The 23,896-nt window shown below is 37.4% G+C and overlaps 1 protein-coding gene across 1 annotated transcript in view; it reads left to right on the forward strand.

Annotated features, from left to right (window-relative positions):
• The window catches only part of OTOG (otogelin), a 105,973-nt gene that overhangs the window by 77,470 nt on the left and 4,607 nt on the right, over positions 1–23,896 (forward strand). The window contains exons 36-53 of the mRNA XM_054068819.1: positions 650–786; positions 2,070–2,159; positions 2,528–2,711; positions 5,523–5,743; positions 6,637–6,775; positions 8,854–9,048; positions 11,022–11,234; positions 11,989–12,093; positions 12,472–12,582; positions 13,925–14,026; positions 14,513–14,611; positions 15,319–15,359; positions 16,503–16,578; positions 17,529–17,707; positions 18,490–18,594; positions 19,302–19,421; positions 20,620–20,665; positions 22,409–22,483. Of these exons, the coding sequence (XP_053924794.1) occupies positions 650–786; positions 2,070–2,159; positions 2,528–2,711; positions 5,523–5,743; positions 6,637–6,775; positions 8,854–9,048; positions 11,022–11,234; positions 11,989–12,093; positions 12,472–12,582; positions 13,925–14,026; positions 14,513–14,611; positions 15,319–15,359; positions 16,503–16,578; positions 17,529–17,707; positions 18,490–18,594; positions 19,302–19,421; positions 20,620–20,665; positions 22,409–22,483 (2,238 nt within the window). The remainder of the gene's footprint in view (positions 1–649; positions 787–2,069; positions 2,160–2,527; positions 2,712–5,522; positions 5,744–6,636; positions 6,776–8,853; positions 9,049–11,021; positions 11,235–11,988; positions 12,094–12,471; positions 12,583–13,924; positions 14,027–14,512; positions 14,612–15,318; positions 15,360–16,502; positions 16,579–17,528; positions 17,708–18,489; positions 18,595–19,301; positions 19,422–20,619; positions 20,666–22,408; positions 22,484–23,896) is intronic.

A 23,896-nucleotide genomic window follows, 5' to 3' on the forward strand; every position in this document is an offset into this window, starting at 1 on the left:
CTTCAAGATGAGAAGATTTCCTAGACTGTTAACTACCTCTGTTAACAGTATGGGGACTGTCAAAACTTTACAGTAATCACTCCCATCAATTGCCTAGAACCATCTAGGAAGAATCCAAACCTTAAAAGAAATACACTTCAGTCCATAATATCAAAGAAAGGATGCAGACATACGCAATATAAATTTCTGCTAATGCTCTGCAGTCTGAAATAACTAGAACTTCAAGCCCTTTGAGATACAAAAGTGTTAGCGATAAGACTGAGAAGAAGGAAACTTGAAACATGAGCAGCTGTCTTAAGAATGAGACTAGAAGAGAACTAAGGATTTGGCATGATCCACTATCATACATGTTTTTCGCTAGTTTGGGTTGTATAAAAATTGCAAACTTTTGCTGGCAAGAACTGTAAGAAAATGACTGATTGCAGAGGCCTGCAGGCTGTCCCATGGAAATATGCAGGATTTGACCCTGCTGCCCATTTACAGAGGTGCAACATTATCAAATATAGCTGAAAATGTGTGCTGCCTATTTGAAGCTCTAGTGAGCTAATTAACCTTACAAAATTTATTGTTTAATCTTCATATATAGTAATATTTACAGAAATTCTAAAATAAATTAGAAAAATGTTAACTTTGTTTTTATTTTTCTTAGGTCGTTGCACAATTTTCTCTGATCTGAGCATTGTAACTTATGATGGAAATCATTTGGCTTTATTCAAAGAAGCATCCTACGTTGTTAGTCAAACTCAAAATGAAACTATAACCATCCATGTCCTTGACTGTAGAATGGTAACTAACATTTATCAGTTAACACATGGTGTTCAGTACTGCTAATAAGCCATATCTTAAAAGAAAGGGCATAGCAATATTACATAGTTGCGGTTAATTATTCACTTCTGTGCATTATTTATGATTTGTACTTGTACTTTACAATGTTTATGAATTATATAGCACTTAATCACCTGACTGTATATGCACTGTATATATCACCTTCTGAAACATCTGGAAGGTGAAGGGTACGTCAATGTTATTATATGCGTAAAATAGACATTGTGGTCAGATTAAGTGGATATATATTTGTTAGTCACTTTTGTGAATGCCATCATGTAGTAAGTACCACCATAATATGCCTGCGTACCACCAGTGTGTTTCAGTGCATGTTTTTAATCTATATTCATATAGAGACATTTGCACTGGAAACACCATGAAAGCCTACAGGATAGTCAGACTAAATTATACATTCCGTGCATTCAAAGTCTCTGAAAAGGGCAAATATTTGTTATTTCAGAGAGGGAAGAGAAACCCTAATGCATATTCTGCCTATTGGGTAGTGTAGATTGGCTTTATGTTGTAAAGACTAAATTTCTTGTGGGCCTTTACCAGACTCTTTAAACTCTAGTCTCTTCTGAGAGCTATGCGATGTCCATATGTCTACCACAACATCTGAGTAGTTGCTTATGGAAGTCAATCCCCAAAGCTCAGTATAGTTGAAATGAAGAAGATCTATTTATGACTTTCAGATTTATTTTTATGTTGTATTCAGTGCTTTCCATTTTGTTCAGCACCTTGTAGCCCAGAGAGTATGCATTAATTTATTAATGGCTATAAACTGGAGAGGGGTGGGTTTAGACTAGACATAAGGAGGAAATTCTTCACCTTGAGAGTGGTGAGGCAGTGGCACACGTTGCCCAGGAAGGTTGAGGATGCCCCATCCCTGGAGGTGTTCAAGGCCAGGTTGGATGGGGCCCTGGGCAGCCTGATCGAGTGGGAGGTGTCCCTGCCCATGGCAGGGGGGTTGGAACTGGATGATCTTTAAGGTCCCTTCCAACCCAAACTATTATATGATTATATGATTCTATTTCTGATCCCTTACTTCTGTATTGTTCGTAGCTCATATACATTCATCATTCCCAGTCTTGTTCTTGCTCATCTTTAGCTATGTAGCTCATTTCCCCCCCTCCCCCCCCGAAAACATTTAATTCTGTTGTAATTTCAAGATTAGGTGATGCAACTAATGTATAAAGATTTTGTGCAAGACGACTGTGAGTGATGTATTTTTGCTTTCTCCACAGAGTAATTCAAATTCAACTTCTTTGTGCCTGGCAATGTTGAATTTAACCTATTCATCAAACCAGATTATTATCAATCGTTTAAGTAGAAAAGTAAGTATTTTGAGGGTTAGCTTTTTTTTAGCCTTTTAGATAGCATCTCACTTCTGTAATCAACTGCCTCTTTATGTGGATACTGAAGATTAGAGTAGGACACAATAGGTAATGTAATCATTGTTCCAACTTTAGTAAACTGCTTGTAAATTCGAAGAGTCAAACTGGTACGAGGACAGTTAATGAGGTAAGTCACAGAGCAAAGCACATAAACTGTTAGTTTCTTTAAGTATCTTTGTGGAGGTGAGCCTGACTTCTTTTGAGATTAGTTATGAGTTAGATTTCTAAGCTGTCAAGAATCTGGCCCTAGTTCTTCAGCCTAATGCACGTGTCACCTGACATTTACCTGTTTTCTGTGTATATCTTAGATAACAGTAAATTCAAGGTTTGCTTGGCCTACAGTTAGAAAATATGGGTACAAAATCAAGGATTCAGGCTTCAAGTATGCGGTTGAGACCCCAACAAAAATCAGAATTCAGTGGTTTCACAACACAGGAGTGATGATTATTGAGTCTAATAGTACCGGCGAACCAAGAGCTTTGGGATTATGTGGTAAGTATAGAGTGGTGCAAATAATAAAGGCAATAAAGGCATTCATATGCTTTACTAGAAAAGCACATCCCCGTAATTGTATAAACTATCTTTTACAGAATCTGGCCCAAAATAATTACTGAAGATCATTGCAAAGTTTAAAATACTATTAAAATTTAATTATTATTAATTTTGTTAGTTGTTGAAATGGTGTTTGATACCCATACATGTAATCACTTTTTACCTATAGTGTTGCTTCTGACTGTAACCTGATTTGGTCACAAACATGTCTGCTGCAACCAAAACAAAATAAGTAAGTCAGGCATAAATCCATAATGTCAAATAAGGTCATTTACAGATTTAGTGTTTGATATCCATCTGATAGGAAGCGGTATGTGCTATTTGCAGTTTCTAAAGGTCAGAATTCACAGGAAACATTAACTTGAGAGAACTAATCTTAGTTTGTCTGCTGGAAGAAATAGTTCAGAGGGAATTTCTTGATAGTAATGGGTTAAATAACCATAAGATTGCACTCTGTTAGGTCTGCTCAGTAGTTTCACATAGTTTCTTTCTTTTTAAAAAACATAGCCTCAAATAAGTTTTTGGTGCTATAGCTTTTGCAAACATGTATTTGTTGATGTAAATCTCTTCTGTGACACCCGAATCTGTAAATTTATCTGCTGTAAATTGGAGCTGGAAACCAGGATTACAGAGTTCATATGATTACAGTGGATATCTTTCCAGTTTCAGAAAGGGCAAATGCCTGTAGCTCAGTATCAAATACCAGTGATAGCTCAGTCTAGTTCCACGTCCTGCAGACAGTAATGTGCTTCTTGCAAAGGAAGAGAGTTTGGATTTACTACAATTTTGAAATTGGATTATTATCTGTAATTTGCCCCAACTTTTGTTTTTAACATAATTCTTGCTCTGTTTGGTTAATTGTAATTAGATCATACAGAAACAAGAAAGTGAAGACAGTATTTTTTAGTAAGCCTGATACAAATTGTCCTGAAAAGTCTCTTTTGCCTTTACCTGTTTGATTACTGTGACAGGGAGAACTGGGAACATTACGCTCCTGTTTTACAAAGTGCTTTAACTAGATGGTAACACATTTCTGTGGGTGGTGTTCCAAGTACAACTTCTTCAGAGAATGTGCTGTATTTTCCTGGTATTCATCTCTGATTGGGATTCTCTGCATAGATCTGCCTGCACAGTGCTGTCTGGTGTGACTCACCAGAGCCTGCTTTAAATGAGGTGTTGAACTCCGTCTTTTCAGGATAAATTAATCTCCCCTGATCTCCTATGCTTTCTGTGTTTGTCTACTTCTTATATTTGAACTTTCTCACATGCCTTGTGGCTGAACTGCAGTATTGGTAGATCCTGACTTCTTGACTTCATGGAAATGGTAAAATGGAAGGCACCATTACAGTTTTGTGGCAGCAGGCATCTCTTAGCAGGATCTCTGTTACAGACAGCATTTTCTTTATACAGTGGAAGGATTGGGCAAACATGGCAGCTGGTGAAGAGCTGATGTGGGAGATGAGGGAACATGGACATCACTATGGCAAAACTGATGAAAGGGAGTATGAGCATGTCAGTTTTAGCTGCAACAAGATCCCACCAAGCCAAATGTGAAGCCTTAGTTTTGCTGTGTTAATTCTCCTTGTCAATGCGTAAGAGAAGTGGTGAAAAAAGATATCCCAGACATGCCAGCAATCCTTTGAAGTCTTTCATAACCACCAAGTACTTCCTATTTGTGTTGCATAGACTCATAGCCTCAAAAAGTTAACCCATAAGCATTTTTGGTCAAGTAATGTTTAACAGTTTCAAAAGCTATTTTACTCTTTGAATGCCTGTTGCTGTATCACATATTGTCATTGGTTGGCTTGTGTCATCAAGGATTGGCAAAAATGGTAAAACAGACAGGTTCTCTAGTAAGGGTTAAATCCATAAATAGTTTTTGAACACATAAAGGTTTAGAATTGCCATGCAAGTTTGTAGAGACATTCACAAAAGTCTCAGAAATTGTAATTAGGAAGAAAGAATGTCGGACTGATCCATCATTCTCCTTTTCATACCTGCTGGCTTCTAAACCTTCCTGAGGAGACTACTGTAATACTTAGGTGTTCTGTGCTCACCAAAGTCAATCTCTGTTACCTTGCTTCCTTTCCTCCAGGGTTTCAAAATTGCCAACTACCTTAGTTTAAAGAGATGAAAAATGTGATACTTCCTTCCGAGAAGTGAATACAGAAAAGTTTGATTTTTTTTTTTCCTGCTGAGGCATAATATAAATGTACCTGGAAGTGCAAAAAGCTGCACTTTTATGCTAGCTCTTAAGCCAATAGATGCTTAAGACTGCTCAGAAGCATAAGTAGAATACTACAGAATTTCTGAGTACAGTGTCAGATAAACATCTTGCCATTCTATGGGAGTTCCCAATTCTCATAACATTTACAGTTTTACTTTGTTGCTATACATGGAGGTGCTTTGTAACCTTTTTAGAAATACTTTTTTTGTTTACTGCTTGCACAGCTGGAGAGGTGAAGCTTGTGTATCATAGCTGGGCTCTCTGAGCGGTTTTTTGATATGCAGTAGAGTTCCTTTCACCCATCTCAATTCATAAATGCGTCTTTACTTTTCCTTTTCTTAATTGGTCTGAATTTTTTTGTGTTTTCATCCTACCGGAGACTTTCCACATCTGTGGTGGGTTGTGATAATGTCATGTTGTGTAAGTTTTTTAAAAGCTTTTACTTGTTTGAATATAACATTTCAAATGTACTTCAGAATAAACCATGTGGTGTTAACCTGCTTTTTTCTTCTGGTTATACACAGGAGTTTGTGATAGAAGCTTGGAAAATGATCTGATGCTACCCAACAGGACAGTTTTAAGCAAAAGTGATGCTCCATTGATTTTTATAGACAGCTGGCAAGTGCCAGACACGTTAAAGTACGTTGGAGAAGACAGACACCAGGAAACGAATTGCTCAGTCGTGGACTGCTCAGAGTGCTTAAGACTGGTGTTGAACCAGACCTTCAGCAGCTGTCACCCTTATGTATGTTAACTAGTTCAGAAGGTTACATTTAGAGAGAGATGCAGTTCTGATATAATTTTGTATACTTGATAATTTCATTAATGTGAAACTACATGTAACAATATCTGTGGAATGAGATGATGCTTTTTTAATCTAGAGTTGCAAGGTAAAAATAATTGAAGCATGTGCCAGCTTTATAGGAGACTTGCAATAAGCAACTAATACTTCCAGAAGTCCTGATATATCTCTGTTATTTTTGACAATACTATCTCATAAGGCAATCCTGGCTAATTCAGCCATCAATATGATGTAGACCAAAATAAAATACAATAATGTTAGGATTTAATTAATCTTTAAGTGTTCAGTAATTTAACAAGTTCCAAGTCACAATAGGTAATCTAAGAGCTTGTATTCTCAAAGGCTCTAGAGACAAGGGGTTCCAGCTTAGAGAGTTGAGAAAGTAAAACAGATCATTTAAAGCAAACCTAAAGCAAATAACAAACTCACAGAGTGCAAATAGAGAATGTGTTTGTGCTCATATGAGTACATTTACCATTTCACCTTTTGTATATTGTTGAAGTTAATAGACAGAAACATAGAGGTAAGGAAGAACAAGGAAGAGTGAATAATTGTGCCTTCTGTTGGAAAAAAATGTATTAGCTCTTGCCTTGGCACTTCTAAGAGATGAAATAAGGAATATATGGGTGTCTTATATTTTTTCAACATTCAGGAAGCCTTACTTTTAAATAATAGTAGGGTCTCTCTGTACACCAATTAAGACTGGTGACCTCTTGCTTACTGCAAGCCAAGAACTTTTGGCTTCTTTGTTTGTAGCTGACATTTGAAAAGGTCAGTGTTTCCTACTTAGCATGGCCTCTATGAAGGTGCGATATTTTTTATTTTTTCTTTATTAGGTTCCACCTGAGTTATTCTGTAACATATGGGTTCAGGACACTGAGTACATTCGAAATCCCTGCATTTCACTAGCTGCCTATGTGACAATGTGCAACAAATTTAATATTTGTATAGAATGGAGGAGCTCTGATTACTGCCGTAAGTATTCTTCATATATGTGTACCTCTAGACCAAACTGGCTTAATATAAGTCTTAGTCTTAGTTGAAAATACCAATTCACTGCTGCTTGATCTCCTCATGTACTTAGGAAATCATTATTGAGACAGTAAATTCAGCAATCTTTTGCACAATTCAACGCAGTGCGCAAAAGGGATCAAGATCATTACAGCTATTTCACAGATGTAAAATGTACATTAAAGAACTTTGCTCAGAAGCCTACCTCTGGTTTGTAATGTACTTAACTTTAGTCAAATCTTCTCACTTGCAGTGTAGCGTTTGTCTCTCTTAGTTGTTTTCCACTGATAAAACCAAACCACAATGGAACTGGTTGTGGGAAGGAGGAAGCCGCAGAAAAGCCTGTGGTATTTTGATTTGGCAGTGCCTGATTGATGCTGCTCCCAAAAGCTGTGTTTTCAGAGAAAGGCTTAGATCAATGAAACACCGTTGAGATTTGATGGAAAGTAAGAACTAAAATCTGAGAGCTACAGTATCCTAGCAGAAGACATCTCCTGTAGCAACATACTAAAATGTAAGGCCAAATGGGACCTGTGGTTATCAGTAAATAAAAAATTTGGATTACAGTATCTCTTTATGCTGTCAATGATCACCTAGGTAAAGCCTTATGCTATAATAACATAGGGAGATCTGTGGTTTCAGTGCTTGGAAAAGAAAAGACTTACTGATGAAGTGTCATCCAAAAAAAATGAGAAAACTTGCTGTACACAGAAATCCTGAGTGATGTCTTCGTTAAAGTGATTTGAAGTGGGTGTATATGTACAGGCTTCACGAAGGCATGTTGTAATGCCCTGCAAATAATAGTTGTGGAATCTAAAGCTTGGAAAGTCTTTTTTTTTTTTAAATCCTTCAGTTTGTATGGATTTTAGCAAATATTTTAAATGTACTTTAAGTATATTTTAGCAAAGCAGTGTTTAAAAAAATCTAATAAATATATCTGTGAATATAGTTATGTATTCCATCCATCATTACTCATTTTTATACCACAGTGACCTCTGGTGGTGTGTGCCCAGCAAAGAACCATGAAGTCACACCTGGATTTTGTAGTCACTAAGTGACGTGCTGTAGACTGATTTTTAGAAGCTTAATCTCCTCTATTTACAGAGCTCTAGCAAATATTTCCTGTGGGTTATTATGGCCATTTTTAGTAGTGAGTAGCTGAATAAAGTCAGCCTCCTCTCCCAGTTAAAGTCTAAACTGGAACCTTCATCAGTTTTGAGCAGACAGTGCCTTTGTGAACTGGACTTTGTCTCATTATCGTGCTATGACTTGTGTATCATTACATGATAAGGATCATCTACTTTGGTAGTTTACAGAACCATGCTGTTGGCAATTGTAGTTGTCCTCTGTTTGCCATATTTATGCAGCTTTAATCACTGTTTGAAGCTGTGAAAGGTTAAGTTAGATCAAATTGGATGCTTTTTTTTGTTAATTCCTGCATGCACCCATAACATGCCAATACATTTACATTAGTAGTATAAAGAGTGTTAAGTTTAACTGTGTTCATTGACTTAAAAATAACACACGCAAGAGAGTAATTAATATGGATATCTATTAAACGTAGTAATGAATTAATCCCAGTCTTTGTTTTTCCATATAAAACAATGGTGAATTTGACTTTACATGTATATTCTTGTAACTGACAAAGCTTTGCCTGTTAGTACTCACTAAATTTTCTTTAGCCACTGCGAAGTATACAGAATGATTCAGAACACTGTAGTATTAATCTGTGTGGTGTTTTCAAATGTTTTTGAAGTCTAAATTACTTTGTGTCAACATTGGTGCATGGTTTGAATACTGCCAAAATGCAAACCAAAGCCTGATGAAAATGTTACTACAAGAAGAAGAGAAGTAAAAGTGCTCACAGCTTCCTTTTGCTTGAATTTGTCATGTAGAAGGTCACGTGTTGGTTGTTTTAGGCTGGTAGATCCAAATGAGTTGGGAAGCACAGGAAGTTGCTAAGAAGACAATAACGTCTTCTTTTAAGTATGTTTCATGTGATTACAACTTCAGAATAAGTGATTTGTTTATTTCCATCCTAGCCTTCCCCTGCCCTGAAAACTTCTCCTATCAGGCTTGTATAGCTGCCTGTGAGGTTGCAGATAGTTGTCAGAGTAACGAGGTTGCTTCTCTGGACTCAGACTCCTGCTCAGTGTTGACAGAAGGCTGTGTCTGTGCTGGAGGGACCATCCTGCACCGAGCTCACACTGCTGTCTGTATTCCTGAAGAAAAATGTGGTATGTTTGGATGTGATTTTCCTCTTTATTATCTGCGACTTGGTAGTCATTAGCAATAAGTCAATTTCTGGCCTGATGTTCTGTGGGTTCTGTATATGTTATTCAGTTGAGGACTCCAGGTAGTGAGTATGAATTAACTTTACAGGTGAGCAAACTGGGAATATCCTTGTGACGTACAATTTTGGTCACCTTCTCTCAGCTGGAGGATGGTCTTCAAGATGGAAGGTTTTGCTTATGTTTATGCATTCTCATGTTCTACGTGTGTTCTCACAGCTTTCTGCTTCAGAAACTGTCAGCCTCTGGACTGGACAGGTGCACACTCTCCTGGGTGGAAAACTGGTTGGATGGCCGGGCCCAGAGAGTGGTGGTAAATGCAGTTAACTCCAGCTGGAGGCCAGTCACAAGTGGGGTTCCCCAGGGCTCGGTACTGGGTCCAGCTCTGTTCAATGTCTTTATCAATGACCTGGATGAAGGCATTGAGTGCACCCTCAGCAAGTTTGTGGATGACACTAAGCTGGGTGGAAGCGTGGATCTGCTGGAGGGTAGGGAGGCTCTGCAAAGGGATCTGAACAGGCTGGACTGCTGGGCCGAGACCAATGGCATGAGGTCAAATGCCGGGTCCTGCACTTGGGGCACAACAACCCTATGCAGTGCTATGGACTAGGGGAAGAGTGGCTAGAAAGTTGCACGGAAGAGAAGGACCTGGGGGTAATGGTTGACAGACGACTGAACATGAACCAGTAGTGTGCCAGGTGGCCAAGAAGGCCAATGGCATCAGAAATGGTGTGACCAGCAGGTCCAGGGAGGTTATTCTCCCTCTGTACTCGGCACTGGTGAGACCACACCTCGAATACTGTGTTCAGTTCTGGGCTCCTCACCACAAGAAGGATGTTGAGGCTCTGGAGCGTGTCCAGAGAAGAGCAACGAAGCTGGTGAAGGGGCTGGAGAACAAGTCTTACGAGGAGTGGCTGAGAGAGCTGGGGTTGTTTAGCCTGGAGAAGAGGAGGCTGAGGGGAGACCTTATTACTCTCTACAACTACCTGAAAGGAGGTTGTGGAGAGGAGGCAGCTGGCCTCTTCTCCCAAGTGACAGGGGACAGGACAAGGGGGAATGGCCTGAAGCTCCGCCAGGGGAGGTTCAGGCTGGACATCAGGAAAAAATTTTTCACGGAAAGAGTCATCGGGCACTGGCAGAGGCCGTCCAGGGAGATGGTGGAATCACCTTCCCTGGAGGTGTTTAAGGAACGGGTGGATGAAGTGCTTAGGGGCATGGTTTAGGGAGTATTAGGAAAGGTTGGACTCAAAGATGCGGTGGGTCCTTTCCAACCTGGTGGTTCTATGATTCTATGATTAGTCATGGCCTCCATTCCACCTAGCCCTTTGCCAAGGGGTCCAACCTAGGCAGCATTCAACCTTGATAGTAGGCTGCATTCAAAAGACATGCAGCAAGAATCAGTTGCACATTTTTAATAATACACATATATGTCCTACATTCTTTATGCCAGTATTGATATTTATTCTCATTACAGTTCTGCCTGAGCACACCTAATTATGCACCAATACTTAACACTAACACCACAAACCTGAGAGATGCATTTTATTATAAATCAGATTACATGAGGAACAGTAAAATAATAGTTTTGCCACATGTGAAATACAAGAGTAGCTTCTTTTGAGATCACTGTTTTAAAAACAAAGGATTGGATTGGGATTTTAAGTGACTCGCCTTGCTGTGAAGACACAAAACAAAGTGGAGGCCCTGATCCTCTGGAGAGTATTGAGTGTCTTGCTTTCCCATGCAAATTCAGTCTTACACTGTCTCCTCTTTCATGTTTTAGTGGGGTGATGGGAATAGGTGATGCCTTTAAAACTCTGGGATTTTTATACTTCACAGTTCCACACACACTGTGGAAGAAAATGGTCAAAACTTGAAGTCAAAAGGAGTAACTTCCATTTTCTGTTGTTTTGATCTAGCTTGTACAGACACCTCAGGAGCACCTCGTGCAGTGGGTGAAGTCTGGAAAACTTCTTTGAGTGGATGCTGTATGCAAAAATGTGTTGACAGTGAGACCATTATTTCAGTGGAGTACAACTGCTCAGATATCCAGAATTTAGAGTGTCGGAGATTTGCAGAAGTCCCCTTGCTTGTTCCTAGTGATCAGACGTGTTGTCCTCAGAAGATTTGTAGTAAGTATTCTTTAATGATTACAGATATAGCCCACTGGAATTTGCAGATATCCTTTCTCTGCGGTTGTCTTCCTGTTAAACATCTTTTGAAGTGAAATGGAAACTATTTTGATTTGAATTTACAGATTTTGCAGAAAACTGTAGAATCTTTATACTCAATATCCAGTAGGTTTTGAAGGAGTTGTAGGGGAAAGGAGCAAGGGTTATAAGAACTGAAATAGCTCTCTGTTGATTTGGACGGGAATTGTGTTTCTCTCAGATGTACAGGCTACTGATTTATTTTTAAAATCCAAATGCAAATAAATGATACAAATAATTACTAGAAAAAAAGATCAGATGATTGTTTATCTAATTTATGAACTGAGCAGTAAAAAAGAATGTAAAAGTTTTTTTTAATCATTATTTAGCTTAGAAGGTGCATCTTCAAAAAGAAATTGCAAGCATTTTTCATGTTTTGACCACCTGGGATGATGTTGTAGTGAGTTTTCCAGAGGAATTTTTCTGGCTTTTTTTAACATTCTCAGAGGAACTCAGCTCTAGTTTAACTTTCCCTCCATGGAGAGTGTTGCAAATGCTGGACATTTCTGAATATTGCCTTAAGGGTTTTTGTTAATTTGCTGTGGGTTTCCTATGCATGTTGTTATTTGGATATTTGAGGTACTAAAGTGCAAATACTGCTTACCAGTGCTCTGCACAACTTATAAATGTATAACGTAGTTAAGAATGTATTTTTTTCTCTCCGTTTACGTAACAGTTTGTAATCAGAGCCTCTGTGAACCCCTGATCCCTGAGTGTAATGATTTGGAAAAGCTGGTCACTTACTACAGTGAAGAATCCTGTTGTCCCAGCTACGTTTGTGGTAGGTTTCTCCCGAAAAGATAAAAAAGTTCACCCTGTAGAAAGACATTGAATAAGCTAAATAGATCAACTTAGAAGCAAAAAGACAGGTAGTGTAGATAACATCATTAGTATGGCCATTTACAAAATTCTCTTTCGTCTAAAAACTTGATGTTGGTTTCTGCCTCAGTTTGAGCAGATATAATGATGGAGTGGTTGTGCATTTTAATTATCAGGCAAGAATGGATCTTTACTCTCTTGCGATTTAAAGGAAAAGGTTTTCTGAAGTGTCTTGTAGTATTTCTCCGCTCTGCACTGCTGTGTCTTAGGGATGTAGCGTAACAAAGGAGAAATGCTATACTTCATATAAAGAAATACATCTAATTGTATTTTTTTGCAGAATGTGATCCAGCAAAATGTGAACCAATAGAGCATATGCCAAGCTGTCAAGATGATCAAACACTGATTGCTGCTCGGGTGGAGAATACCTGCTGCATTTCTTATATCTGTGGTGCAGTATCCTGGCTAGTGGAGACTATAAATGTTTTTGCATATGCAATAATGTCTACTATTATCTTGCCAATGAAGACTCCTTGCACTTCCTTTAGCTCTCCCAACATAGTAAAACTTGCAATTTTAAAAAATGGGCATTACGTTTACAAAAATCAAGAAATGGCAACACTTGCCAAGAGTCACAAACCAGCTTTGTGCAACTGGGTGGTATTCTTAGGTTATGTAGAGGAACAGTGGTGGAGTTCAGTTCTTTTGCTGTTTGGCATTTAATGACTTAATTCAATAATGAAATTGCACTTCTGATATGAGTATAGGAGTTTCAATGTTACCATATGGTTGTTTTCTGTATGATAATAATATGATAATAAGGTCCTATTGAATTTATTTTTACACATAGATATCTACAAATCAAAGGCTCAGTGATCTTGATTAGCTCTTTTCTAATATGCAAAAATTTGAGCATTAATAGAAAACTTGAATCACACTTCTGTTATTTACAGTAGTAGGGGGCCAAAGGGGCCCTACAGGAAAGCTCAGAAGGGGCTCTTATTATTTTTATGTTATTATCAGGGAGTGCAGTGATAGGATGAAAGCTAACGATTTTAAGCTGAAAGAGGGTAGATTTGGATTATATATTAGAAAGAATGTTTTACTGTGAATGTGGTGAGGCACTGGAACAGGTTGCCTGGAAATGCCATGGATGCCCTGTCCCTGAAGGTGTCCAAGATCAGGTTGGGTGGAGCAACGTGATCGAGTGGAAGGTGTTCCTGCCCATGACTGGGGGATGGGAGCTAGGGGATCTTTAAAGTCTCTTCCAACCCAAACAATTATATGATTTCATTATTCGTTCTATCGGCTGTGTTTGGCTCTTCTCACTGTCTGCATATCATCTTTCTGTCTCTTTTTTGATATAATGAGTCTTTGCACTGTATGTATTGAAAAATACTTATTGTAGTGTTCAAGTGGGAGGATAACATTAGAATCACAGGAAATGCTCTTTATTAGGGATAAAAAAGCTTACTACTCGGTCGGAGGAGCATTCCTTAATACAACAGGGTAAATTGATAGGAAGAAAATCTAGCAAAATTTTTCATAACAGTAAGAGAGAGAAAATCTTATTTGTTGTGATCTGACTCACAATGTGTTCATTCTTTATAGCATGGGACGAAGAAAAGGCAAGCTGCACTGGAAATTAGTCTCTTGTGTAAGGACTATGAGGAGTAAATGCAGAGTAACTCTGTTCTCTTTCACATGGTTCTGTGAGAAACTTATGGGCTGGTTTCCTAGGCAGCAGTAAAATTTCCTCCTGTGTTTTAGATTTAAATAATTGTTTTCTTCAGCATGCGGGGCTTGCTCTGATCAAATACCCAAATGTCAAGAAGGAGAAGTTCTTATTGTGGCTGGCAACACTACAGAGAGATGTTGCCCTACATACCAGTGTCGTAAGTTTGACTTTTTTATATTTTAAGTAAATAGTATTTTAATTTTTATGTTTTAAGTAATAGATAACATGTCAAATTTGGTAGTGTGGACATTCAGTGCCAAAAATGGTAGATTAGACATACAGCTCCACTTGTGTATATAAGCGAGCTATCATTTGCAGTCCAGAACAAATAGTCTTTAGTTTCAAAACTTCATGTGCCCAAAGCATTATCTGAATATCTGTATCATGGAAACAAATGAGTAATTTCTGGGCCTAAATTCTGGAGACTGAAACCTGTTTTAAATATTTACCGAGAGTACTTCTACTCCACACTACTATTATCTGATGGCTAATGATTACATTTAAATTATTAGCCTTTTCAAGTAAGATACTTTCTAAAGGTATCTAATATTAAGAAGTCATTTACCATCTCATGATTTCATATTTCCATTCATCAAATCATGACAAACTTGAGTTTATTGGACTTTCTTTTCCTTGATTTTAGTTTGTGAAATACATCGGTGTCCTGAATTCAAATGTATGCTAGGCATGTCTTTGGTGGAGGTGTGGAGCCCAGAGAAGTGCTGCCCCTTTCGGACATGTGGTAAAATGACTGATTTTCATTTTAGTTGTCTTAGACAGTAAGACACTAGCAAGAGCTTTGGTCTTTTGGGTTCAAGTCTGGTTTAAGCCAGCTGTGCCATTGTGGTCTCATCATGAACAAGTGATACAAAAAAGTCATCTCATGGTACAGAACTTCTTAATCTGTCTGTTTTGGTTTTTTCGTACTTCTCAAGGGTGATCATATCCTGTAGCATTTACCTGCAAACTGGGTGACTTATAATCTTGAAAATTTTGTAAAATGTAGTTGATTATTTATGGCTTTTAAAAAAAAAGGTTAAGTTCACAGGTCAGGAATTTGCCAGTTTATGAAGATGGTAGTATATCATACATCTCTGTGATGACTTAAAAACAATTCTCCGTTGCTTTATATTGATTGTAATGATTGTCATTACAGCTAGAAGAATAGTGGCTAGAATGATCATCTCTTGATGTTCAGGTGGACTGCAGTTGATACAGTGCTGTAAATCATAATAAGTAAAGGTGGTCAAAGAAGCTAATATTAGTTGTCAGGGTGGAATAGAAATCAAACGTAAATCTGGTCTCCCCAGATGGGTGTATTTCAAAATTTCAGCAGAACTTCAGCTATCACTTGTACATCTAGAACTTCTGTTCTTTCTGATGTTCTATTTTAAGCAAGTGGCATACAACTTTCTAAATTATTGTTTCTGTAATTGTGTTTTGTTTTAGAATGTGCATGTGAAACAATCCCCAAACCTCAGTGCAAACTGGTATGAAATTCTTCTTTGTCAGTACTTAGTACTCTTTTATTCATTTCTTAATATATCTAATTAGTATCTCATTAATAGTTTCATCAATGAAATATAAAATGACATGTCATTCTCTCTGTTTTAAAATTGCTTTACAAAAAGTTATATGCATCTATAAGAAATCAGTTAAATTTAAATGTGTTGCAGAATAGAATGGCCATATAGCATTGGTATTTTCAGAGGTTTTTATGACCTTATCCTGCCCTGAAGTGTTTGTAGAGTGGAACTGCTTTCATGCATGCAAGGATAAAATTTTGTTTTAAAACTGTCAGAACAAAATACTTTAAAGCAGTGGTGTTTTGTTAACATTATTTGTTACAGTGTATATGTTAACATACATCATCCACTCAGACTGCTGCCTAAGCAGAACTTTTAAACTGCATTTCATTGTGACTGGCTCTGCATTATAAATATGCTTATTAGCATTGCTGGGTTAGGTTCTCAGTCATTACTGGGCATGCTTTGGTTCTGCTTGTCATTATTTTATCCAGAAAATAATATTGCGAAGGGAATAATTTATAAAAGTTATAATTTGGAGTCCTAGGAAAGAACTGGAAATAGTACTCATTTTTTATAGAGGAACTTCAAAATGCTTTGTAAATAAGGTTATTGTTTGTACTTTCATTTAATTGGTGAAGAAACTTGGGTATAAGGTATCAGGACTTGCAGAAAACTGGGAGAAAGTCTTAATATACACATGTATAAACAATAAAAGGCAAAATCAAAAAGTACATCTATGCTATTTTGATGCTATTTATATTCATTAGGTTGCTTCATGAAAGCATACACTCCATATGGCATGGAGATTTCTTTACAAAGGCAAGCCATTGCATTTCATTGTTAGCCTGCCTTAGTCTTTTCTGTCCTAAATATCTGCTATACTGAAACCAACAACCATTCCTGTTTTTCAGGTATAAAAAAATTCCATTTGCTTATCTTCACAAAATTAAATGTCCCTGTGAGTGATGAAAGTGTATTCAAAATCGCTTTCTAGGGGCAAAAGATGCTGCTACTCAAATGCCGAAGGAAAAATGTTTAAAAGATCGTACAGATAAGAAAACACTGTTGTCTCACTTGTGTTTTTTTCTTCTTTTATACATTTAGGGGCAGAAACTTCAGATAGATGAACAGTTTCAGAATAGTACAGAAAATATCTGTAACTGTGTTAAGTACAAGTGTGGTAAGTCAGAAAATAATTTAATTTAAAGAAATACACTTTCAAATGCTAAAGAAATCATAAATCAGATGTTAACTTTGAACATGGTTCTGAGGAGGGACGAAAGAACTGACTGACGTAATTCATAAGTAGCGTAACAAAAAAATCTAAGAAAATAGGACCCCCAAGGAAATATTTGGTTGATTGTGGCCTGTCCTTGTGTTCTCTAAGCTCCTACAGCAGCAGGTCTGTGCAGTGCAATAGCACTGCGAAAGTTGGGTGGTGTTGACTAAGCAGCCTGTGTGTTGCTGAGCTGGACTAGGAACTCCAGAAAGAAACTAAAACACACACTTAAACAAAAGTTCCACTAACCCCATGATGAGACTATCAGGAGCAGGTCGACATGCTTAGGTACTTTAAAAGATCAAGGACAGCATTCAGCACCATGCAAATTTATGTTAGGACATGCTTAACAGTGTCTGTGAAAACACTCTAAAATAAATATACGCTATAAAAAGCGCAATAAAAAATTAATTTCTGTGGGCCACCCCTCTGGCCAATAGAGTTGGGATTGTCCTTGCCTGGATTTCTACAATGAAGATGTACGTATACTTCTGAGCTAATTATCCTGTGGGGAAAACCAGCTGTTTCTCAGGTACATATCTTAGGCTTATAAAACATATCAGCTGAAGAAGCCTGCACTGCCATTTTAGTGGTGCAGCTAAGAGAATATTATAAATATTATATATTTATTTATTAGATATCATGTGTGGTTGTATTTGAAATAGTTTGGCGATTTTAGTGAAATATTAAACTGCTATTAACAGTTTATATTTGAAAACCTGACCCATAATACTTAAAGAGGTAGAGTAGCTTTTCCCATTCCTGTTTTACTGTTTGAAACATTTTTAAACAGAGTTTTGCTATCAAGCTGATTGTGCTGAGTATGCTGTTTATTTTATATTTTCTTGTAGTGAGAGACAAAGTTTGCCTGAGTAATGAGAGGAGTGTGCTGCTTCCTGGACAGAAAATTGTGGAACATGGTTCAGATGGCGTTTGCCGTATATCTTATTGTACAAATGTTATTGATCCCTCCACTAAATACTACAGAATAAACACATCCTCAATAGACTGTGCTGTCAAGTGCAAAGCTGTAAGAAATTCAGAATTTTAGATGTGCATATTGTGACTGGTGGTCTTAATTACATTTCATTGGCTTTTGTTGACTAGTTTGCAGTCACAGGAACAAGCAAGTAACTTTGAGATCTCCCTATGATGATGTCATACCACACTTCTGACAGCGGTTTACGAAAGTCTCATTCCCTTTACTGTTTTCGCCCCTGTGTAAATCTTATAGAAACCAGTGCATATAGCATACTGCCACCTTGCATCCCTGTGTAACTTTAGCTGCATTATGTGCAAACTGTTACACATTCCTGGTAGATGTTGACTGAATAAGAACTTGGAAGACAATAATTATAAATAGAAGAATAATTCTAAATGAGATGAAAACTTGAAAACAACTTTATAAAATAAGCAAAGGATGCCTTGTCTTTTTACAAAGTACGATACATTACCATGAGAATATTATATAGATTACTTTTTCTAATTATGTAGTTACTTGATGTCTAATGTGTAAAAAGTCAAAATTTCAGTGGATCTTGAATAAGCTGTCAGACTTACATTTGAAAATGATAGCAAGACCAGTTCATTCTCTCAGGGTTGGAACCTCTCCCTTTTTACTTCAAAATGAAGGGCATTTTGTAAAAGCTTCTTAAATGTAGGAGGTGTACAAATGTAAGCTATGTGCTTTTGGAAGTTATTTTAAAGCCATCCCTAAAATCAGATACATTAAAAAAATCTGCCCATTACAGTAGAAAAATATTGGGCTGCAAGGTGGTCTCATACAAGGAATAATCTATTTGTTTTTGGCAGAACCAAGTCTATCAGCCTCCAAAAGATGTAACAACTTGCTGTGGTAGCTGTAAGAACTTGTCTTGTCTCTACACTTTCAGCAATGGCACAGTTTCTAATTTTAAGGTAAGTTTATGCATATCATATTCCCTCAAAATAATTAGAAATAAAAATATTATGAGATGCTGTACACACATTGCCATATAATACTTGCAAAGAAGAGCCTTATGTGGCCCAATACTCAGAATAGTTTTGCATTCTCTCTGGTGACCAATGATAGGACCCAAGGGAATGGCAGGAAGATGTGCTAGGGAGGTTTAGGTTGGATATTAGGAAAAGGTTCTTCATTCAGAGGGTGGTGGTGGGCTGGAACAGGCTTCTCAGGGAAGTAAGTAGTCATTCTGCCAAGCCTGACAATATTCAAGAAGCATTTGGACAACGCCCTTGGGCTCATGGTGTGAATTTTGTGTTTGTCCCATGTAGCAACTCGATGATTGCTGTGGCTCCCATCCAACTCAGGACATTCTATGATTCTAGGATTAATTTATTGGAGAGTCAATCATGTACCTTTCTACAAAGATTAAGAGGCTTCTGATATATCAGAGAATTATCTTCAACTTGACTCTTTTAGAACCAGCTTAACAGTATATATTTAGTGGACTTCTAAGTTCTGTACTTAAGCAGAACTTTAACATGCATCTAAATTATGTTTTGCTATATGTATTACTTTTGATTAAGACAAGATCACATTCAATGGAATTGTATTATACACGCTTATAATACTGTTTTTGCAGAGCTGCTTAGTAAAATTTCTGTTTTATAATTTTTAACAGCCTGGTACTGTCTGGACTTCAAACTGCATCAGATATGAATGCACTAACACAGAAGTAGGACCAGTTCTGGTTTCCTCTTCAGTTGGCTGCCCACCCTTTAATGAAACTGAATGTGTGAAGGTCAGTGTTCAAGGCATTGTTTGCATTCTAGCTGTCATTTATGTTTGAATGAAAAGGTTAATACTGACAAAAGACATTTTTACCTCAAGAATGGAGAAATTATAAATTCTTGCAATGCCTGCATTTTTGCCCATATTTGAAGGTGAAAAGCTGTACACATACATTCTGCCACCAGACTGCCCAGTTACACAGCCAGAGAGGGCTATTCTCAGAAAATATATGTTGTTTTTTTTAATAGAGGCATTTTTCTGATTTTCTGTGTATAGCAACTTCATCACAATGATCAAAAATATTGAAGAAAAGAAAAGAAAAGATCGTCTGAATATCAGGGAAATCTTTTCTACAGTAGGACATAAGGTTTTGTGGGCTAGTTTTGAAGCAGAAGCAAAAGCTCTCTTTAATTTGCAGAATGAGATTAGACTAAGTGCCAGAAATGTACGTAGGGAGCAATCTCATATTGCTCTCTGTAATTCTACATTTATATGTGGATGGAAGGATACTTACCTTAATGAATGGTGGTACACAAGCAGGGAACAGTCCAAAAGGAACTAGGTGGCTGTAATTCTTCCATACAGATACAATGGGTTGGGTCTTCAGAGAGATTCTCAGTTACATAGCTGGTGGAAGGCTTTTCCCTGTTCCAGGCAAACTAAAAAAGTTAAGGCAGAGTTAGATCATTGTGATTTGAGGTACCAAGGTGAAAATAAAAAATGGAACTCTCCTTCAATGTAATCCTGAGAGCACTTTTTAAAAAGCTGCAGCTATTCTTCCCACTGAAGACAGCCTTGACTCTCCACTATGGGAAAGGTGTGGCTTCTCATTTAGATGAGATTTCTTCCTGCACTGAGATCAGAATCAGGGGTTTTTTGTGATTGTCAATATGGCCTCTACAGGAAGTCAGAGGTTTGCTCTAAGTAACATATGATGGAGTCAGACTTAACATGGGCATTCCCTCTCCACGTGGCATTTTGATAGCTGCTGATGTATAGTGACTTTCAGTTACAACCACTTTGTACTCACTTGTGCTGAAACTGTCGAGTTAGATTATTTATAACCAAACCTTCATTCACCAGAATTTTGCGTTTGCCTGAATTAACATTGCAGAGATTTATCTGAAGTATATTTCTAACAGTGCAGATACATGGGAATGAATGTTTGCAAAAACAAAGATTTTTCTCTTTATTTCTTTCTTGGTCAGGTTGGAGGCTATGTTGTGCCGTTCTTAGAAGGATGCTGTAAAACATGTAAGTGATGAATGACACTTCCTGCCTCACAAATCTGTCTGATTTGTTGTTACTTTAGACATGAGGTTGATTCTTCCCTGCATGAAAGCTTGATTCGCTGATCTCAAAAGCTATGCTTTTCCCAGTCTTACTCATGTGAATATCAATGAAACTAGTGGAGCTAAATCAGAGAGACTAGTTTAACATTGAAGGATTTACTCCACTGATAGTGATAGTAGCTGGCCAAGTCACTAAAATTGTTACCTTGAGTGTCTTGTAGTTCTCCTGTAAAACTCCTCAAAATATTAGTTGCTGCATTTAGTATAATGAAAGGCACCGTGTTTTGGAAGGCACCTTAAGACATGCTTCATCTACATTTTTATCTTCGTATTTGGTTAAAGTGAAGATTAATTTATGCAGTTTGTAAGTTAATGCTCTAAATAATTAACTGATTGTAGTATAGTTTTACGTTCCGTAATAGACATTGTTCAGAAGCTTTCAGGCAATATCTTTTAAAAGAACTTACAATTAAAAAAATCCTCCCTTACTTGATTACCAAGATATGTTTTGACATCTATGAGAGCTAATAAAGGTTCTCTGGAAAAAATAAAAAATTCTATACAGAATAAGTTCCAAATGTGCAAATTCTTAATATACATCAAGAGCTAAGTTGATTTTTTATTAATACAGTGGTACACAGCTGACACACTTTGGCTGATTTCATGAAGAACTTAGCTCGAGGCAGACATTTAACCTGAGGAATTTAAGTTCAATTACTTAAAGCTGACAATGTTTTAAGTAATCGCAAAGGAGATTTTATACTGGACAGTCTCATTATCTTTAAAAAGGTGCAAAAATTGCACTTTGTTTGTGTAAGCTGCTGGAATAGTGACCTAGAGGCTAAAGATAGTAGAGGATAAAGTGTGGGAGAGGATAAAGTGTGGGAGAGAGCTGGAAATAAGTGCCAGTATTTCCTGCTGGTTGGGATGGGACTAGAACCATCATGACTACCAGATATGGTAACACATGCACACTTACTGTTTGGAGTTATACATATTACAATTTGTAGTACAAATGTTATTGAAACTGTAGAGGATTTGTCTGCTTTTTTCATGCTCCTGATCAATCTAAGAGAATGGCAATATCCCTTCAAGTTTTTTTCGTTCTGATGGACCAGTGTTTCAAGCATTTGTCCTAGTTCTGTAGCTGATTCTCCATAGGGTCTTTAAGATTAGTTTTTGATTATATGACATTACTCTTCAATGCCTTAGCAGCCAAATAAGCCAGCTCCTGAACAAACAATTTATTAAGACCATTAAAAATCCATTAAGCTACTTTTGCTTTGAGTTTTAAGTAGTATTTGAAAATTAAGTCCCAGGAGTTCCATCAAAACCTACGGGGTTTTTACAAACATTGCTCAGAAGAAATTATATCATTTCTTTCTTGTAGCCCTAATGGACAACTTAAATTTAGGGTACCAGATTGTCTTAGTTAAATCAATCTAGAGCAAAAGCTTCCTGGTTTTGATGTTAGTTCTGAGCTGCTGGCACAGTGGCCCCTGCTTGAGGTAGGAGGTAGGAGGTAGGACCAGATGACCTCTAAAGGTCCCTTTTAACCTCAGCTATTCTGTGATCCTGTGATATACAGTTCTAAGGTTGAATTCTTTTCTCAAATATGATGAAATCTAGTAACTCCAAAGTGTTTAATACTGATAGGGAGTCCTCTGTAAGATGTACTGTGTTCAACATGTGATATTCTTACCAGGTTCTTCAGAGTCAATGTTCCTCCCATTCCCTGTTAGCCCAGTCACTCCTACAGCCTATGCTAGCTGTTACACAGGTACATTTTCCTGGAAATAAGTAGGACCAGCCCAAACAGAATCATTGTTGATTTCCAACAATGTACTCCCTGATAGGAGCATCAGGCCTTGTGTTACCCAATTATGCCAAAAGCTGCAGTGTAGTATAACTGCTCATGGTTCAGAGTGGCTCACATTTTGGTTTTGTTTTGTATTTCATTTTGCACTGTGTGGGCAGTGCATTGTTGTTAGCCAACAATGTACTGTTGGTAGTAAGCATTTGCATAGTCTTTGGCTTGCTGCATGTGTAAAATTTCTATCTTTAAAAATGTAAACTAATTACAGTGTGTTTACAGTGCTGTAGAACATAGAGACTAATGGCTTTAATTGTTAAAGCTTAGCTTATAACAAAACAACATTTTGGCAGATGATGTATCATGCAGTTTTGCTTCCAGTGGCATACACAGCAGAAGCAGGTCATTTCTTTTCCATCCATAGTCAGGACAGTATACTGAAAGTAGCAAGCCTGTGTTTACTCCATGAAAACGGGAGATTATCTTTAACGGTTTTAGTAGAACATGATAATTTTTTGAATTCTAACAAGGTATGAATGCCAATGTTTTGGCACTTACTGTTGTGCCTTGATTAACAACGGTAGGTGGTTCTGATCAGAGTGTCGTTAAGCGAGTTGATGCATACACGTGACCTGACGTAACCTGCCCTAAGCTAACTGAAGCTCAAGTAACCTAACCTCATCTAACCCAACAGTAGTGTAACACATACCTCACATAAATTAGTAATAATTACTGAAATACAGTAAAAATAAAACATCAATATCAATACAGTAATACTGTAATGATAATAATACTGTAATGTACTGTACTTACCAACTGCTCATGGAGCTGAAGTTCCCTATATTCTCTTGTCTTGCGAAGTGAGGCTGAAGGCTTGTTTAAGAACTCAATGCCATCACAATAGAGGATGCCTTCAAAGTAATGTATAGACATTTAATATGGTCCTGTAGTGTATTACACTGCAAAATTTCTTTTGTCATCAGTTCTGTCAAACCTAGGTCACGGCCAGTTTTAATAATAATTTTTCCTTCCTTGCTTTGCTTGATCACTTTTTCTTTCGTTTCCAGGCTTATTACCTTCCTTTGCTTCCTAGGAGCACTTGTAGAAGCCAATTACTGTTGCTTGAGGGCCACATTGAATGAAAATAGGGTGTGTTTTATTTTTTTCTATATCAAATAGGGCACTTTCAAGAGAATGTTATCGTGACTGCATTTGTTTACATACACTGTGTTGTTTACATCTCTATGGAAGAGGCCTCATAGGGAGGCAAGACAGTATTTTGTGAAAACATCTCTTTTTCTGTAAGACAAATGATGTTGTCTATGATGTGCACGTCCTTCATTACGCTCACAACACTAGGAGTACAACACTGAAATCTAT

This window comes from Cuculus canorus, chromosome 5, assembly GCF_017976375.1.
Source record: "Cuculus canorus isolate bCucCan1 chromosome 5, bCucCan1.pri, whole genome shotgun sequence".
Taxonomy (NCBI): Eukaryota; Metazoa; Chordata; class Aves; order Cuculiformes; family Cuculidae; genus Cuculus; species Cuculus canorus.